Genomic DNA, 19,876 nt, shown 5'->3' with positions numbered 1-19,876 from the left:
GAGAAGAGCATCCTCAGCATCCTTTTCTTCAGACTGAAGAACCCCAGTTCCCTCAGCCACCCTTCATAAGACTTAGTCTCAAGACCCTTCACCATCTTTCTTGCCCTTCTCTGGACACGCTCCAGCACCTCAGTGTCTTTCGTACACGCTGGTGCCCAAAACTCAACATAGAACTCAAGGTGCAATCTCACCAGTGATGAGTACAGTGGGACAAACATCTCTCTAGTCCTGCTGGCTGTACTGTTGCTGATACAGGCCAGGATGCTGTTGGCCTTCTTGGCCACCCAGGCACACTGCTAGCCCATGTGCAGCCAGCTGCTGATCGACACACCCAGGTCCCGATCTGCCGAGCATCTTTCCAGCTGATCAGCTGTTGTAGCCCAAGTGCAGGACCCAGCAGGTCATCCAGCTCTGCTTGACAGGAGGGTTTGTCTCCTAAATGGCTTTGCCTGGCTGGCTGCTGTCTACTAGTTGGCTTTCTGGACCTCCTTTTTAACTAGTTAGTTGGCTGGCCTGTCCTGGCAGACCTCCCTGTCCTGGTTGGCTGGCCAACCTCTTTTGCTGGCCAGCATCTTTCTTCCCTTACCCTTCCTTTTCTCCCCTTCTCACACATGGTGTCTGCTGGCTCCTGCTGTTTATCTTTCCATGTCTCTGTGCCTCCTACTCATTTGTTAGATTTGCTTTGATCCGTTCTGTCGGTGCTGCCTTCCTGTTTTTCTTCCCTCTTGCTCTTTCAGTGTTCTGCTTCTTTGTATCCTTGTTTTCGTCACACTTGTTCATGAAGGCTTTCTGCTCTAGCTTCCCCCTGCCTATAGGCAGAAGGCATCATTTCCAGAGCTTGTGATCTCACTCTTATTGGTTCACCTGACCTAGTAAACACAATATTTTAAACAATTTCTAAGAGAGCAGAGATTAGTGTTAAAGGCTGGAGAAACAGTTATGTTTATCACTTCTTATTTCCTATAGGCATTTTCGTAAGTTCCTTTATGAATTGTTTTTGCCTACATAGAAATGCTGTGATAATACCACAACCAAAGTGCTTTGTTGTGCTTTTGTGTCATCCTTCCCATAACTGTGGATTATCACGGGATTGTGTATTCTCTCTAACTCACTGTCATCTCCCTTAGGACTCTTAGAAATGTCATAGCTCACTGTTTTAGGTCAGACCTCACAATTATAACTGCAGCCTCAAAACCACTTCATTTTGTTAGAACAGAGAGTAAGTACTTTTGTGTGATCACAATGATGGGAAAGGAAGTGTGGAGAAAATGCAAGGCAAATGAAAATTTGCTGCTGAAGACCCTGTGAGAGAGGCATAAAATTCTGTGGTTACTCTTCTCTTGCTTGTTTCGATCCTTGTTCCTGAGGCCTTCTTCAGGCACAGTTCCTGCTGTTGCCAGTTGAAGTTTTGTTTGCATTAAGACTTGAGAAACAGTTCTCTGTTATTAGATGCTCTAATGTACCTCCTGTCATCTGTGGTTAAAACCTTTGTGAAGTGTCTATGTTTTTTGGTCCAGTTTGATTCAAACTTACTTTCTGCTAATTTCTTTTGCTCTTTTTCTCTGCATGGTCAATATGTTCAGTCTTCCTAGTTGTGGGGTACCTAATACCGTAAATCACTCTAAATACTGATGAACAAGTCAGTCCCTAATGGTAGCTACACAACCTTTTCAACTGGAAAATACTCTTATCCTCTCTATGTGGTTTTTCCTTTCATGACAGAAATATGAATCCCACGTGAGAGGGCATTGTTCCCATGTAGCAGTCCGTTCCCTTGAAGTGAATATCATCTGTCCTTCTCCTCTAAGAATTTTAGAAGTGTTTGGATTACTTTTGCACATGTGTGCCCAGTATAGACATATTCCTGCATTTAAAAAAAAGGAAAGTTCATTGCATCTACTGAGTTGGAAAATTAATTAGACGACTTAATTGATTGTGCATGAGTTCCTTTGTGGAATGTATTTTGTTCCTGTTGCACTTGCCCAAGATGAAAAATCTAAGGAGCTAATTCTTTTGGTCTTTTACTAGAAATTGACAGTTGATTAAACATTAAAAAAAAAACTCAACAACAAACCCTAGCAAATGAAAAAAACCTTGAAAGATCATAACACACACACAAAAGAACTCATTACATGAAAGATCTTTTCTCATTTTATCACAGTAATGCCAAGAGGCCTGAACTGAGTTTGAAGCTCTTTTTATCATTCACAAAACACACAAGTCTATGTCCCAAAGACTGTGTAGTCTGAAGACGAAAAAAATCCCAACAGCATCCAGAAGTATTGGCAGCCCCACTTTACATGTGGAGAGCTAATATCCAGGGAGATTAAGTCACTTGTGTAAGGACATACAGGGAGTCTGTAGCGGAATCTGAAACTGAACCCAGGTCATCTCAGTCTCAGCCAAGTGTCTCAACCACAAGACTATCCCTCCTCTTCAGTATGTCAGTGTAGAAAGTAGGCCAAGAAACAGTTTCCATCCTTTTATACACAGCATTTAGTAGGGCTGTGAAGTATTATGTATTAGACAGGCATCTGGATCAGCAGCAGTTTCTGCAGATACTTTTATCTGTAAACAGAAGCAATCCTGTAAGGGCTTTGTAAATTTAATGTGAATTATTATTTTATCTATAAATAGCATAGGTAAACCTATGCATTCTGTACTTAATTTCAAGGCATTTGAATGTTTGGGTTTTTTTTGAGAATGGACTTCCATGTTCTGTGACTATGCTAATTTTTGTGGTTTTAGGTTCTGGTACTACCCATGCATCGCGCTGCATTAGCAGCGATGTGTTGGTGCTCCAGACTTACGACCATGTTAGACCCTGCGATGTAATCTGAGTCAGCTCACATGGCAGGCTAACACACACCTTACTCAAAGGTTAAGTGCTCTGGAGCTGGGAGTTAATGAGCCTGGCAGTTTGCTGTCCTAAACCTAAGTGATTCCTATTGTGTTACTTTTGACTTTTGGAGAGCCTCTGTATAGCCCAAATGTAACAAAACTCCTGCTTTAATCTTGTGTGACCTAAATGGGAAAAAAACCCCAACAGTTTTTCAAGTATGTGCAGATATATCCATCATCCTGCTTCAATTAGGAGCTCCCGTTTTTCAGTGAAATCAGCATTCCTGTGTTGAAGCATATAAAGAATGAGGCAGAGCTGTTTGTTCTGCACAGTGCCCTAGCTAGCTATTTGCAGACACTAGGCTCATTTGCTGAACCTCTGATTCCTTTCTTTCACACACCCCATGTAAATGTTACTTATCTGCTTCTCACTAATGTATGTTCTGGAGGACCAATTCCATTAATTCCTTTAGTTGAAACCATTAATCCTGATGTTCTGTGCATTTACGCAGATAAATTTCAGTGATTGTTATGGCAAAAAAAAAATCAGATGTGAAGGACAACTGAGATTTATGTGTATAGAGGTGAGAGAAACATTGTTTTTCAACCTAGAATCTCTAAGTAGAGAGAAGTCATCCAAAACTGCACTATGGTTAGTGTAATGGACCGTTCAGTACAAACTGCAGTTTCCAAGATTCTGATGCTATTCCCTTTGAGCACATAATTAGAAAATACAATTGGACTGTGTCAGTTTTGATTGAGCCAGTATGGCCCAGCTTTTGGAAAGAGACTTTTGAAGCTGAGGGGATCTCTCTCACTCCTGCAGTGCTGGCTGAATTCCATGTGTGGGTGTGTTCATGCACAGTCACAGGCAACGGGATTCCCCCACTGAATTGTCATTCTGACATTAATGAGTCTAACCCCTCAGTTGTAACTGGGACCTGGACTTAATGCTGGATGTGTGTGGCTGGGCATCTACAAAGCCAACAAGACCTTGAATATTTGTGTTCAAGGCACTCAGACTAGTGACCATTTCCCACGTTCCAATGATTTGCCCTGCATGTGGAGGCAAATGAAATCTTAGGAGTTGACATTTCCAACAAGAAGTGGAATAGATGCAGGTGCTAAGCAAAGACTCCTTCAACCAAGTGGTCAGTGAAGACAGGAATGACAGCAGACCATAAAGAAATGACAAATCACTTCATTTTTTAAAATGAAATACCAATATATCTGCTGTTTCTTGGCTCTCTCCAGTAAATATAAAAGTCTAGAAACTGTTAAGTATGAGATTTTCTGAACATCATGCATAATTAGGAGCAGAGAAACGTAATGCTTTAAATAGTACAGAAAAGTGTTAGAGAGAACCCATGACTTGCTGAAAACCTGTAAAATCTAAAAAATGCCAGTAATACTAACTGAGTAACTGAGAGATAGGGTCTGTAGTAATATCACTTGAATTGTGCAGAAAAAGAGTAATGAAACATACAAATGTTACTGCCCTGTGTACTTGATCTTGGTGGACATAATATATATGTATTAAATGGAATTAAACTTCCTTAGTTGAAAGCCCTTGTGAGTCAAGGTTAGATCATTTGTCTTTTTGAAAATGGCACTCTTCTAGCAATAGGTATTTGATAAATGGGAATTGTGCCTGGATTATGGCCTGCATGCTATAATGATTTAACAGCAGATACCATCAGGCTTATGCAGAGTTAAGTAGTGCATGTTATTACTGTGTTTATTTTTGGATCACAGTCTTAATGCAAATCCCATATATGTGGTTAGGCAAAATGAGCCAGATTTTGGTCGTGATTACACTGGTGTATATACACTGTGATGCCACAGTTTCATTGAGGAAGGAATCTGATCCTGTAACAGAGGGTTACATGGCGTTTTAATTACGTAGTTGATGTGTTTCAGTGTAGAGTTAGAGGTGAAATAATAGTGTCTGGAGCAATTTTTGTGTGTTATTGACTTAGATTTGTTACATTTTCTGGGATTTTTTTTTTGGGGGGGGGGAGTTACTGTGCCACCATGGAATGAAATAATTGTTAAAATATGTGAAAATTAAAATCCTGTGCGTTGTCTTCTCAGCTGAACATTTACAATGTAAAACTTGTTTTTACAACCTTACTCGAAAGAACAGTATTAGTAATTCCAAAGTCTTCAGGCTGGCAAAGAAAAAAAAATCTGTGTTTACATTATTATCAAATCTGTCATCACTAAAATCTTACCACTAAAAATACATGTATATGAGAAGTATTGTGAATACAAAAATGAGGTTGGCTGAAGAAATTTGGCCAGGGATGAGTCCGCCATGTGGAGAAGAGTCTTTATGAGAGTAGAGCCTTCATACCCTTTTGATACCCTTTGCTTTCATTTGGTGGATGGTTTACATTGTCATAATTTCTCATGAGGGCTGGACATTTTGGGATATGGCAGAGAGAGGGAGCTTGCTTAGGACAAGCTGCAAGATTCTTTGCAGCTGTTAGAATGGAATAGGAGGAAATTGTTTGCTCTAATTACCTTGTTAAAAAGCTGCCAGAACTTTAGAAGTTCTACATTCTGTTGTGGTCCTTTTGTTAGGACCACAAAAGTTGTTTGTCCGTGTGTTATGAAAATATATACCTACCAACACCCAAAATGTTGTTACTGTGCTTACTGCCTTCCCTTTAAGTGATCCACACTGAAAGCCAGTGGGCTTTCTCACTATTCCCGCTCTGTGTTTACTCACATATTTACTTAATTTGAGCAGTGAAATTGGCTCCCTTCCTCCTTCTCACCTCTCCTTTTCATTTATAATCCATTTTCAGATCTGGACTGAGTTTCATTCCAGTGCTCTGCAATTGTATTGTTTCATGACACTGCAGAGGAACATTCCTATTTTAGAAAAAAAGAGATGATTTCTAATACATTGAACCACTCCCTCTCATTTTCAAATGTGAGCAGTATCTCTTTAAATCCTGTGTGCTGTGTTGTCTGCAAGCATTCTTCCATTCTTTGGATGCTGGTCTATTTAATATACTCCAAGTCATTAGAATCTACTTTTCTTACACTTTGCACTAATTTTGGATAGTCTCAGTTATTTTATATTCAATGTCCTCTTGAGCCAAAGAGAAAAAAATACAGAGCTTGCCTAGTACTGCTGTCTTTACCTCGCTATTTAATAGTTAATACTTTGCGGTATGTTAAGAGAGTTTCTATAACGTGGCACTTTTTAAGAACTCTTTTAAAAAAGCAGTAATAAACTTCAGCCAGCTTGTTCTTTATAAGTGAAACTTCTAGAGTTCTTCACTTGAATCCATTCTGCTTAATAATCGTCTGGTTCTGACAATAAATATGTCACCAAAGTCAGTTGCTTTTCTGCAAAGAGAAATGGAAGTCAAGCCTGTGAAAGAAATTGGAAAAGTTAAAATCTGCAAAGAGAGGTTTCTTTGTATTGTAAACAGCAAAGCAAGAGGGGTTAGAGTTTGTCAGGTAACTGATTATTCAGAAATGAGACATTATTCTACCTTGAACTGCATTGCTTACTGTTTTCTTCATCATGGAAAAGAATAAAATGTGGTAACAATTTTCTGTATTTGGACTGCTGCCGCACATAATTGGGAACAACAGAGCTAAAGCCTTGATTTTTGGTGAAATGCTTAGTCTGCGTGTTGGATTAAAATGTGTGCAACAAATCACTCCAATTCAGTAATATTTTTTTAACTTTTTTTTTTTTTTAATTACTGTAATGTTACTACTTTCCAGTTACAGGCTCTGAGAACTGGGTCAGTTGCGAGAACAAAATTGGCTTGAAAATGGTTGTATATTTGTTCTGGAAAATGGATTGCCAAAATACTTTTGAAAATAGTCAGCCTGAATTGCTCTTTACCTCAAATGCAACTGATAATGTTAGTCTCACGTGGTTAATAAGCTGTTTGTTAGAAGTCCTGTTCTTTAACCAGTATCCTAAGAAGACGTTTGCTAGATAGACATGTTAAACAGATCATCTGTGCAAAAGTGGATTTGCAAAGCAGCTTACAGAATGGAAAATAAATTTAAGCTGAAGTATGCCAACAAGTCAATATATGAGAACAATTTGCAGCAACCAAAGGTGAGAAAGACATGCAGAAATGGAGTCATCAGAATCATGAATTAGAGGGTAATATTCCTGGAGCTGGAATATGTGAAGCAGTAACTAAATTTTGTGGCTGACTAATGCAGAATAAAGAGTTATGATAGCAGTGGAAGCTATTTCTTGCAAGTGTTAGGTATGCTTCCATGGGTGTTTTTCACTCTTGTTAAAATAACGAGAAACAACTTGGAGCTGTGATCTGTCCACAGCACAGCTGTGGTGTTTTGAGACATTTCCACTGCCAGGTTTATATCCCTGCCAGAAACAGTGCCTGAATGGTTGCACTCTGAGTCCCTGGTTCCAGTGACATCTTAGTGCTAGCCAGTGTTAAATCTCAGCAGTTTGAGCTCTGGGCTGCACTGTGTGCTGAAGCAGCTGGGAAAGGGTCTTGTTAATATGTGAAGCCATCTCTGGCACTGGAAGGAAGGAGACAGAAGTGGCATGGTGATAATTTCTTCACATACCACAGCTGAGCCTACCAAACCTCACTGGCAAGAAACATTAGACATCGTAGGAAATAGGTTCTAAAATATTTACAAAGTTTTGTTTTCTTTCCTTCTGAACACCCTCTGATATCTTTGCCATGTACTTTCCAGTGATCCAACACTGGGATCTGACTAGGGTGAGTAATGGTGTCTGGCTAGGAGGAGGAGAGGACAGGGAGTGCTTAACAGTGAGTAATTATTTAAGGAAATGCTTGTGTGGAAAAAAGTGTGTTGTGATGGGATGCATTTATCAACTGGCATTTCAGTGTCACCTGTGGATGGAGAATTATTGTGTCTGAGTTTTTCAATGGTTGGAAGCCAGTGCATTGAGCTAAAATAGGAATGTTGTGTTGTATTTCTGGTCTTGATGCAGCCTGTGAAGCGAGATGTGTGACGTGCTGGAGCCTTTTAGGAAAGATGAAGGTAGTTTTCCCATGGTGTCCTGAGCATGGCCATTCACTTTTCTGAGCAGCAGTCAAAAACCACCTGTATTTTTCCATTAACAGCATGGTTGTTTGTATAGTCTGAGATTGCATATAGTTTCCACTCCTGCCAAGAAACATGGCTTTTACAAAGAACTTAAATTTTAAGAGGTATGTTTCTTAGCATATCCTTGCTGCCATGTGTCACCACTTATTTCAGGTATTAGGTTAGGTCACCTGAAACACTTTTCTTCCATTCCTGGTTGTTAAACTCTGGAGAAGTGACCGGAGTTCTATTTGTGTCAGCACACCTGACTCATCTTAGATTCTGCATTCAGGGCTCAGTGAAAGCTAATTTTTTCAAATACTATCTTTTTTTCTGTTTCAAAGCCATAATTTGCTTGATGTCATTCTACATTTTTAGTGGTGATTTTTGAGTGGCTACAGTGGATTTCCTTCTATTCCATTAATTTTTCACATATATATTTACATGGCCAACCACTGGACATTTTCGGAACCCCCATCATCTCTTTTTCTAATCCTAATTCTGCTTTTTCTAATCTAAATGTTTCCTTTCTCTGCAACAGAGATGTGGCATTTTTTTCTTACATATAGCATTCTTGGCACCTGCTGTTCCAAGTCAGGGAAAGATGGAAATTCAGTTCCTCATACTATTCCTGTAATTTACTGCAGAATACTGCATTTTAATTACCCACTGCTTTCTTTTTCTGCTCGTAACTGCATAGTTTCTACTTCTCTCACCATTTAAAATTTCTGTTTGTACCTTAAGAATGCCATTGCAAAATGAAACTTCCATTAGAAATATGCAATTTGGATGCTTGAGAAAAGATGGTTGAAATTTGCCTGAAGTCATGTACTATGTTAAAAGGATTTTGTTATTTGAAACTCAGACCACCAACTTTTTAGCTAGTGTTATTCTTTGGCTAAATGAGATCAGTTTCCAGAGGAGCCAGTTTCCAGTACAATCAGCTGAGATTCTCTTTTCTGATGGCTATTCAAGCAGTGGCATGGGCTGTCAAGTGCAGTGGGGGAATGGTTTTAAGCTGAGGGAAAGTAGGTTTAGATTGGTTTTTAGCAGGAATTTCTTCAACATGAGGGTGGTGGGTATCTGGAATTGGCTTCTAATCCCTTCTCCCTGGAGGGTGTTCAAGGCCAGTCTGGATGAGGCCTTGAAAAGCTGAATCTAGTTGAGAAATATTCCCTGCCCATAGTGGGGGAAGTTGGAGTATGTGATCTCTAAGGTCCCTTCCAACCATAGGCCATTCTCTGATTCTGTGTGTGCAGTGCTGAGTAGGCTTTACAGAGATGGGACTGTTTATTGCTCTTTTATCCTAGTCTGTTAAAAATCAACCCACCAAACAGCAGAAACAAAAGTGCTTCTAGGCAGGAAAGTAAGTTGTAATAAAGAAGGTACCTCACTGGCCTTGACAGCCTTTTCTGACCTTTCTTTCATGGTTTGTATGGTAAAGGAATAGATTATTTCTTATTTTCTTTCTTACCCTGTGCTAAAGAAAGAGGAAGTTGCCAGTTTGCATTGCTGAGGATGGTTTAAGTTAGATAGAAGTCCTAGCTGGATTTGGGGGTTCATGCAGAATTCAGCTGTGTAAAGTCCTAACAGGAAGGAGGAATGCTTCCTTCCTCCAAGCAGCATTTACTGGGTTTACTGGGTTTACTGCTCAGGCAGTGTGTAGCACAAGGTGCTGTGTGAACTGTATGTGCTGTGTGCTGAGAACTGGAAAAGAAGCTCTCATTTTGTCATTTCCTGTTTTCTTTTGATGGCATTTTCCTGTTTCTCAGTGATGAGATCTTGATCATGGTAAGATAAATATTGGCTTGTTAGGATCTTGTCCTTTGACCTTTCCATCCCTTTGCTTTCCATTTATTTTACCAGGGATGGAGGAGTTTATTAACTTCCTTAACAGGTGGTTATCACTTTGAAAAATCGGACTACTAATTTGAGACATCAAAAACTCTTTATGGGAGATTTAAAAGGAACAAAACTTGGAGGGAAGAGCATTTCATCCAGCACTAGCATAATTGTTTAACTTAGGTTCTGTTAATTCAGGTTTTTTTAAACTGTATTTTTATGTTAAAAACCACACTATGATTGAAACCAAACAGAAGTTCACGTGAACTGAAGGCTTAGTGTATGCATCTGGTGGCAAAAGTCTTGCAGTGTCCTGATGCTGAGTTCCTTTGGTGATGTCCAGTGTTACTTGGAACAATTATTTATTGCTGTGTTTGGTTATGATCAAAGGCTGCCAAGACTACATATTTCAGCAGCCTCTCTGATGATTTTAGGAGCATAAAGCATCCTTTGAGAAGATAACTAAAATTATTTGGTGATTATGGCCCAAATAATGAGCTTCAGATCAAAATGCAACTTGATTCTTTCTTGCAGCCTTAATAAGCTGGATTCTTGTATGGTGTAATCCAGCCTCATTCTATTGTCCTCTTGCTCTTTTTGATGATATGTGATCTTAATGTGGTTTTACTGTTTCTGCCATCCTCTCAGTTGTCTGAAGCTCCCTGTGGAATTATTCCTTATCAAAACAGCTAAGGAGTATGCAGAGGAAGCAGATAAAGTTGTTAGATAACTGTGACTAATGCCTTGTTCAAGGCTGTTTGCAGAGGCTAAAATTCGCTTTAGAAGTTACTTTAACTGTTTGAATTATCAGTTGCACATCTTTAAAAACTCATTTTACTGAAATATCTTCAAGTCTCAACATTCTTCAATCCAGATGAAATTGTATCTGGGAAAAAAACCTAAACAAACTCTGTAGCTGTTTTCTGGCTGTATTTTTCCCCTTTCTCTCTTTTCAGCTCTTGATTGATCACTTGGAGGCTTGTGTTTGAGCTTTACTCATTGAAGTAATTTGAGTAAGCACAAATGACAGGAATATATATGGAAACTTTGTTGTTACAAAATAAAGGTTGGGATTTTGAGCTCATATGCCAAGTCAGTGCCTTGTAGCATAGATCCAAGGGCTTTTCTACATCTGCTGAAATCAGCATAATTCATAAAATAGAACCCCTTTGGGGGAAATGATGTAACTCAAGGAAATCTCATTACATGTTATGCCATTCTCTCTTCGTTTTGCCATCATCTTACTGGAATCTTATTGATTTCTTGTAGGCCTTTATCCTGTAATGTGTAAAAAAATCATTAACTCACTATAAAGAATGTTTTTGTTGTAGACCTCTTTTTAGTAAGCCTCTGTATTTAGAAAAAACAACAACCTTGAATTGTGGATTTCTTTGTGTCCTTGGGTCACTGTGTACCTCCAAATGAGCCTTTTCTTATGCATTTCCTGACCTTGAAATTTTTTTCATTAAGAATGAAAGTGAAAATCTTACCTGTGATAAGTTGGAAGATTGTATTTGAGAAATAAGGAAGGAAAGCTATACTGAGCAGTAGTAGAAATAAGATCTGTCAAAGCAGAAGTTGAAATGAAAATCAAATCTGTAATTCTCTCTACTAAAGTGGTATAAACTTGCATAATAACAAATAGGAGCTGAATTCACTTTTGAGTGCATATTTGACCTACTTCTTGTTACTGAAACCATGTGGAAAGATTTGCATGATTATGAAGTTAACTTCATTGGGTTCACCATGATTTTAAGTCATATTAGGCACTGCTAAGTCATTTATAGCTTGAAAGCAAACAATTGTAAATGCTGATCCATTCATATTCTACCATAAAACAGAGGATGGGTTATTCACTACTGTCTGACACACGCTTCCCACAGCAACGGAGAACAAAACGAGTCCTTTTTAAACTGTCTATATATAAATGGCACAGGGACCATCTGCAATAAAGGATTCCATTCAGAGAAGGTACACTGGAGATTTCCTGTTGCCAACACAAAACTATGATGTTTCGAAAGAGATTATCATCTATTGTTTTAATATTAGGGGGTTTGCATACAATAAAGTAAAAAATCTCCCTTTGTTCAAGGGCAAAGAATCGATCTTGGAATTAAGGTTTTATTTTTTTAACTAATAAGTATAATTGGTCATGACATCTTTGTATTCACTTGTGTGTTGAGGGTATAAAATAAAACTGTCAATATTTGGGTTTTTACTACATAATTAAAAAGACACATTTTTACTATGAGAAATGAGAAAGGAGGCAATGTAAGTTTCAGTAGAAGCAAACCAAGCCTTTTTAACTAGGAAAATGAAAGCAGTTTCAGAAATGCTTATAAATGGGAAAATAACTTGACAGAACTTGCTGCAGTGTAGAAAATTTGTATGGGAAGTGAAGGGACACAATGAGAAATGCCAAGCCAAAAAATGTTAAGGGATGAAAAGGAATTAAGAGAGGTGTTACCGGAGATTCTGACCCATTTCGCAATAAGACTAACAGAATTTCTAGGAAAGAGGTGGGAGAAGTGTTCAGAAAATGTAGCTGTTCTGTTTGGATGGGATAGGACAGAAATTTTTATATTTGCAATTTGATAGCATTTAAGAATGTCATTAAATAGGAATATTTGCCTTTACATATTTTTACACAGCTAGTTCAGCTAACCAGCCACAGGGAGTCTGGAAAAAAATGGTGAAAGGGTTCTTGCAGGTTAATTCTGCACAAATCTGGAAATACAGGACAGATTTCCAGAGGCTGGAAGAAAATTATTGTCACTCCAATATTTTAAAAGGAAAATAGATGGTGTGGGTGATTACAGGTCGTTAAACAGGCACAGTTATAGGATGTAATACATAGTTAATGAAGAGTAAATTGTATTTAGTGTCATTTAGTACAGGATTATCAGAAATAGGTCCTTGAAACTAACTGGGTATCTTTTTCTGGAAGATCGTCTTTAGCTGATGAATAGTAACAACATAGCACTATTGTATAGCTTGCAGAACTTCTGTAAGCCCTTTTATTTATTGTATCAAAGGGTAGCATTAATAATATAGCATAGGGACACAGCACCTCTGGACTGAAGATGAGTCAAATTACAAGTTTCAAGGTGCATCTGGTGTGGGAAGATGAGGCAGATAGGAAAAGAACAATAAGAAAATTTGGAAGCAGTGCAAAAATTGGAAGTGTCACATCTTTAAGGTAGTGTGGATTACCTATTGACCTTGGCACCTGGTAACTGTTTCAGTACAGACAAAAATCAAGTTCATCATTTGCTGGCTGTGCTTACAAGATGCTACAGTCTGTCTTGGCTCACCATAACAGGTCACTTGTGAGGAATTAACTGGAGCGCACCCCGGATGTACAGGAGACAGCAGGAGTTGGCAGTATCACTGTTTGTTTTTCGCCCTTAGAGAATGGAACAAAATAAACCCTACTAGTATTTTATTAACATCTTAGTTTAATTCTGTTTGCTGGCCAAGTAGCCTGTCCTACCATAAACAAACCAAAGCAGATGTGTTCCACATGCCCTCCATTCAGCTGTAGGGAGAGCTTACCCCCATATCTGGTACAGTGCATGCCTGAACAACAGTGAAAACTGTCCTCAGAAAACTTCCTGCAGTCTGTATTCTCTTCCCTTGAGACTCATTTGAGAACACCACTTGTGGAAATAAACATACCCTAACTCTTTTACCAGTATTTTAATTAATGCACTGAATATTTAGAATAAACTGATTAAAAGACCTCCCAGAGAGTATTATCAGAGATTAAATCAAGCAGCAAAGGGAACCTGTGGAATCTTACATATATAATTCTGGTGAAATAGAATGTATTTTTAGAGCAGACTATTTTCAGAGAAGAAAACTTGATAGAAATCTTCTGCAGAGCATAGCTAAGTAAGCTTGTTGGGCTGGTGAGCAATTTGTGTGCAGAAGACTTGACTAAAGTGTGCTGTTGTTTTGCTTTGTTGCAAGTTCTGGTGTGTATTTTTACTGTGATGCTGATTAGGTTTTCTCTCTCTGATGCAGATTACAGGACTGGCCCTTGCTTCACTTTGGTGACCAACCAGATGTGCCAGGGACAGCTCAGTGGAATAGTCTGCACAAAAACCCTTTGCTGTGCAACAGTTGGGAGAGCATGGGGCCACCCCTGTGAAATGTGTCCTGCTCAGCCGCATCCCTGCCGCCGGGGCTTCATTCCAAACATTCGAACTGGGGCCTGTCAAGGTAAGTTAGCAGCAAAGCTTCCCCAAAAGCTGCTGAAATTGTTACTGGATTAATCTTAATTGAGTTACACTGCTGTGAATAGCCTGTCCTAAGCCATTCCCAGCTATATGTGTGAAGGATGGAAAAACATTGTCAGAGGTATTACTTCATGATTCAATGAGTGCCTGATGTTCAAGTGAGTACATTAGTAACTTAGGTCATGTGGGAGCAGCCAGCATCATAATGAATTTCTTACTGCCAGCAACCCTTTCCCTTGGTTCTGTGATGGTGTTTTGTGGACTGTACCACTCAATCAGTCCATGGAGGAATTTATTCTGTTTCAGAAAGCACTCAAAGTGCACAAAAATCAGTCTGTGGCAATACTGTTCCATTGATCTGGTGTGGGGTTTTTTAGCTAAAACTTGTCAATTTTGTGTTTACCTGGGGTGTCTCATCTCTTAAGCTGCACTACTTTGAGCTGGAGAAAAGTGCCTGTCATGCCATTTGAAATACCCTGTTATGTATTTTATACAATTTTGGAAATGCATTTGCATTTGTTTCAAATCATAAAATCCACCCAGATGTTGCTTACTTCTTTCAGAGCATGCCTTACCATAGAAAGTCCTTACACTGCTTTTGGCTTTTATTCTAATACTTCCAGCTGTATAAATTCTTTTATTGTCTGGATGTCTGGCAGGAAACAGGAGAAAGTTAACAGGGGCAGCTATGTATTAAACTGATGTGGATTATGCATTCCCAGGACCGTATCTTTGGGACTAGTTGTTTTTTTTTTTTTTTATGTCTGACATTTTCTAATAAGTTACAATATTTTTTTTTAAAGAGCAGAGATAAAGTTTATAAATCTAAGTAATTTTATTTAATCATTGAATTCCTATGAAGGATTTCAAGGCATTCCACTGCATTAAAAAGTGTAGATATCTTCTGTCGCAAGCCACATTCTGGTTGGTGCCTGCAGACAGACATGATGAACTTTGAGATGGATGTGATTGTGTATGCTGCACAACCATTCTGTTAAGGTCAGAACTAAACTGTGCAGAAATCTGTAAATCAAGATTTCTGGACACTTCTGAAATATTTATATGCATAAATATGTGGCCCACACCCCTGAACTCATGCCACACCTACATCTTGTTTGTGTCAAGGAAAAACAGCAGTGGCCTCTCCAGTGGATTTGTGCAGCTCGTAATAAAGCTACTGGTGCTTGCTGCACATTTCTTACTATGCAGCTACATTTATGCTAATCTGCATGTGGTGCCAACACAGTTTTGGCCCTGTATGTTTGACTTGCACTTTCCAGTTTTCCCCTCTCTTGTAATGTGCTTGTAATTTCAACAGATCTGCTATGAAACCACATATTAGTTTTCTTTTTCACGCAGTTGTACTAAATCTACTCCTTTTGAAATCAGATAACATCCATTCAGACAGAAGACATTTCAGGGTTTTCACGTCCATATTCAATCTAAATAAAGGAAAACAGATTAAATAAAATCCAGGTTCTCTGAAGAGAAAAAGCAACCCTTATTACTGTGTGGAGAAGTCAGAAAAAAAATGAAACAAAGGGCAGGGCAAGTTTATTTTAAAAAGTAAACAGAAAATCACTGCCCACAGTCTGACTTTGTCTGTCTGAAAGTTAAATTAGTATCACAGCTGAGATTTTTAAAGATACAAAGGAGGAAAATGAAAGCCAAAAGGTGGGATTTTGAAACAGACATCATGACTCAGGAGCATGACTTAAAAAAAAAAACCCAACCATTTTTTTTAAGTCGGTGCAGTGCCATGAGTCTAGCTGATGACTGTTACTGAAGCACAGCATGTTGCTGTAGCTTGAGTCCCAGCAGCAATGTGGCTGTGTCAAGAGTGCTGAGGCTGTGCTGGCTCTCTCTGCCTCCCTGGACAGCAGTTAGGTCCAGAACAGCACTGCTCTGGGTCTCTTGCTGCACCCCTGACCTCATCCAACCAGCCCAAGGTTCTTTACACAGAGCTGTGCCATGTGGTACAGATGTGCCCCTTGGCATTCCTGAAACTTCCTACTTGTAGCTTTCAGGGAAGTTGCCTCTTGACCTTTTGTGCAGACATTATAACTTGGCTTTTCAGACTATAAGACACATTACAGCTGGCTCTGAGATTTATAAAGGGAGATTTGAAGGCGTCTCCTTCATCATGTGTCCCTGTGCTGAAACCAATCCTAGTGTGAAGTCCAAGAATTCAAGAAAGTGATTTTTACCAGCAGTGGCTGGTACTGCTTGAGGAGGTAGTGGAGGTAGAGGCATTTGGGCTGGAGAATGGAAAGAGCTCGGTTTGCTCCTGAAGGATAGGGTAGTTCCTGGTGACCTCCACAATTCCCTATTGCAGTGCCATTCCTCTGCCTTTAGTCTCTTTGCTTTAGCTGTTACTTAGCTGCAACAACACTTTCACATCCAAAGGATCTATGAGGCCAAAAACTAGGACCTCTTGAAGAGTTTGTCTTGAGCTTCTTACCTACCCTGTGATGCCATCTTTGTGGTTTCATTTTCTTGAGTGAAAAAATTCAAAAGCAGAGAGAGAAATAAAGAGGAAAGAACCCACCAGATCTATGAATTTCTAAGCAGATTATTAATAATTCCTCCTGAGACATGAATTGCAGCTCTGAAACTTCTTGAGTCAAATCCTATCCACAGCATATAAGGTAACTTGTGCTGATCTTACAGGAATGACAAATTCATAATTTCCATCAATAATGACAACACAGTTGCCTATGCCTCTCCATGAGGCTCCCTCCATGCCTATGGCACGCTACTCCTCCATGGTCCTGCATCTCTCTGCTGGCAGTGGGCTGTGCACTGGATGCAGCTGCCAAGATTTTCAAAGGTGCAAGTGATTTTGGGTGCCCAGCTTTGGAGACTTTAAAGGAACATGGGTTTTGGCAGGCTGTGTTCTCTGCACACCATTCCCCAGATGTCTTGGAAAAACAAAGCAATAGCACTTAGATGTTTAATGTCTGTAACAATAACAACCATGTGATTTCTTGCAGAAGATATTTAGGGTACTGTACTTAATCATGCTTTGCATAGAGTAATTACAAAATTAGTGTCTGTCTTCACGAGCAAGTATCATAATATTATGATGGGTGAAGAATGGATTTAGACATATTTACTTTAATTTCTGTGTAGACAAATTATTATGGCTGTTCTTGAGAAATGAATTAAAAATGGGTGTTTTTTTCCTTTTTTATATGATAGATGTGGATGAATGCCAAGCTATCCCTGGGATCTGTCAAGGGGGAAATTGCATTAATACTGTTGGATCTTTTGAGTGCAAATGCCCAGCTGGACACAAGTTTAATGAAGTGACACAAAAATGCGACGGTAAGAACTTTTAGAACTTTCTTCTGAAAGTAAAGTGGGGGGAAGGTCCTCTTTTTCTTGCCAATTTTGTTTAGAAGTTTGCCGTAAACTTTTCAGTTTCTTGTGCCTTGGCTATGCAAGTAGCCTTCTTCACAGGTACAAATAATGGCCCTTTCTCCTCCTAAACCAAAGAATATTGGATCTGAGGCTTTTTCTGGCCTTTTATTCACGTAACATTTTACAGACTCAAAGGTACATCTGAATCAAATTAAACGTTAGAACTAAAATACCTTTTAGCTGATATGTTGCTTTAGAAATGCTTCAAGCACATGTCTCTGTTTGGGTCACTCAACCAAAAAATGTATGTGACTGGAAGGTTCAACACATTCCCACCTACTCAGGTAAACTATTTAACATTAATGAGAATTGGACACTGCTGAGCAAAGATGGCAGAACTATGGCTAAACTCAGCCTTACAGTTGCAGATGTTAAAGAAGAACAAATATCTTCATTGGTCATCATTTTGGGAAGTATAACAGCTGCAATATTAATGTGGAAATTTGCAGTGCATGAGTATGGAATCTTGCTAATTTTTAACTGTAGTCTGATTAGTATTTTTTCCCCTCTATAGTATAATAATCAGGCATAGATGACTTATTTTCATTAAGAGAAGTAGGCCATACAGCTAACATTGTGTTTGGTTTTGGACTCCTCACTACGAGAGGGACATTGAGTTGCTGGAGCATGTCCAGAGAAGGACAATGAGACTGGTGAAGGGCCTGGACAAAAAGTGTTATGAAGAGCAGCTAATGGAACTACAGTTGTTTACTCTGGAGAACAGGAGCTTTAGGGGAGATGACATTGCTCTCTACAACTACCTGAAAGGAAGTTGTAGTGTGGTGGATGTTGGCCTCTTCTCCCTAATGTCAAGTGATAGAATGGGAGGAAGTGGCCACAAATTGCACCAGAGAAGGTTTAGATTGGCTATTAGGAAAAATTTACTTACAGAAAGAGCAGTCAGGCACTGGCACAGGTTGCCCATGGAGGTGGTGAAGTCACAGTCTCTGGAGTTGTTAAAAAAATGTATAGACATGGCACTTTGGGACATGGTCTAATGGCCATAGTGGCATTAGGCCAATGATTGGACTCAATCATCTTAGAGGCTTTTTCCAACCCAAATGGTTCTGTGATTCTATACATTTGGATACATAAGGAGCATACTGGTAAAATGTGTCAGTTGCACAGTTTTTATTCATCTCCTTTACAGTAAAATCTGGATAATGTTTAAACTCTTAAAACTGATGCTCCTTTCAAGCATTAGACAAATTCATTTGAGCAGACGAGTTTCTTAAGTAGGTAGTGTTTTTGGAGTTCCAGCTTTCATTATCATAAAAGCATGTGACTGCCACCACCCCTTCTTGCATCAGGTGCCTTTAAAGAAGAGCTCAACATTTTATAGTCATTTTGGAAGATTATGACTTACTCTTTCAAAACAAAAGTCTCTGTTTCAAGCAAACTTTATATAATTGCAGGTTAGGGAAAGTAATTTCAGATGGGTTTGTACACAGCATGGTTTTCACATTGACTGCCAATGGTTTTGGCAGAAAGCAACCCATGTTTAGGGTAGAATGACATTTCAAGTTGTTTCCTTCTGTGGATAAAGTACCAAGAACATGGTGAATAGGAAAGACTGAACCTGTGCCCTGCTAAGTGTTAGTACTTGAAAAGCTGAAAACTGTAGGATTTTATAGGCTGCATTATATAAATATTCCTGTGGTATTTTTACAGAATCAAGTACAACACCAAAATAATAATCACACAGAAAGCTCAAATAAGCACAAAAGCCCCCTAAACAACTGCCACCTAATAGTTGCTAATAGTTGAGTGATTGGAACCAAAGACCTGGGATAGCTTGGTTTGTTTCCAAATTCTGCCACAAATTTCCTGCCTCATCTTGTGAAAGCCCTTTGGTCATCTGGGTGCAAAGATAGGATGACTTTTTTTTTTCAGTTCCATGCTTGTAAATTTTTGAACCTCAGCAGACACTTTATTTCAGTACATCTTCATATTATGTCTACCAACCTATTTTACTTACAGCTGTGTAGAGATTAATACAATTAAAAGAATTAAAAGTAGCACACTCATACCAGCAGCATGAAATAGGACAGTGATACAGCAGTTAAGAGCGTACTCATATACCAACACAAAATCCATTCTGCTTTTTTTAATTATCCCTTTGAGTTTGAAGTTGAAATCTCCCCTATAAGACAAAGCATTTGCCTTGTAGTAACTACCTATAACAAACTGATTGTGTGCTTGGTTTAACTTCCTACCTAGCAAGCAAGATGTCTGCTTGGTGTAATGTGTCAGTGGTCGCTGATTTGGTAGAACTAGGGAGTCTCCTGCTGAATTACCACTGTTGTTTTTTCAGTTGTCCACTTTAAAGTAAGACTATCATAGAAATCATCAGGTGCAGTGAGACAACACAACAAGATGGGGAATGAAGTGTCCTGACTGAAGTTCTGTATTAGGATAGCTTGCTGAAATCTGTATTTTAAGAGTTGGGTTATTTCACT

General features: G+C 39.0%; 1 protein-coding gene across 2 annotated transcripts in view; it reads left to right on the top strand.

Moving 5' to 3' along the window:
• The window catches only part of FBN1 (fibrillin 1), a 154,954-nt gene that overhangs the window by 40,775 nt on the left and 94,303 nt on the right, over window positions 1-19,876 (top strand). For both annotated transcript variants that reach the window (XM_064157645.1, XM_064157644.1), the window contains 2 exons: window positions 13,780-13,977; window positions 17,196-17,321. In XM_064157645.1, coding sequence (XP_064013715.1) covers window positions 13,780-13,977; window positions 17,196-17,321 — 324 coding nt within the window. The remainder of the gene's footprint in view (window positions 1-13,779; window positions 13,978-17,195; window positions 17,322-19,876) is intronic.

Source organism: Pogoniulus pusillus, chromosome 17, assembly GCF_015220805.1.
Source record: "Pogoniulus pusillus isolate bPogPus1 chromosome 17, bPogPus1.pri, whole genome shotgun sequence".
Classification (NCBI taxonomy): Eukaryota; Metazoa; Chordata; class Aves; order Piciformes; family Lybiidae; genus Pogoniulus; species Pogoniulus pusillus.
Note: the sequence above shows the minus strand (reverse complement) of the source record. Positions and strands in the feature narration are given on the sequence as shown.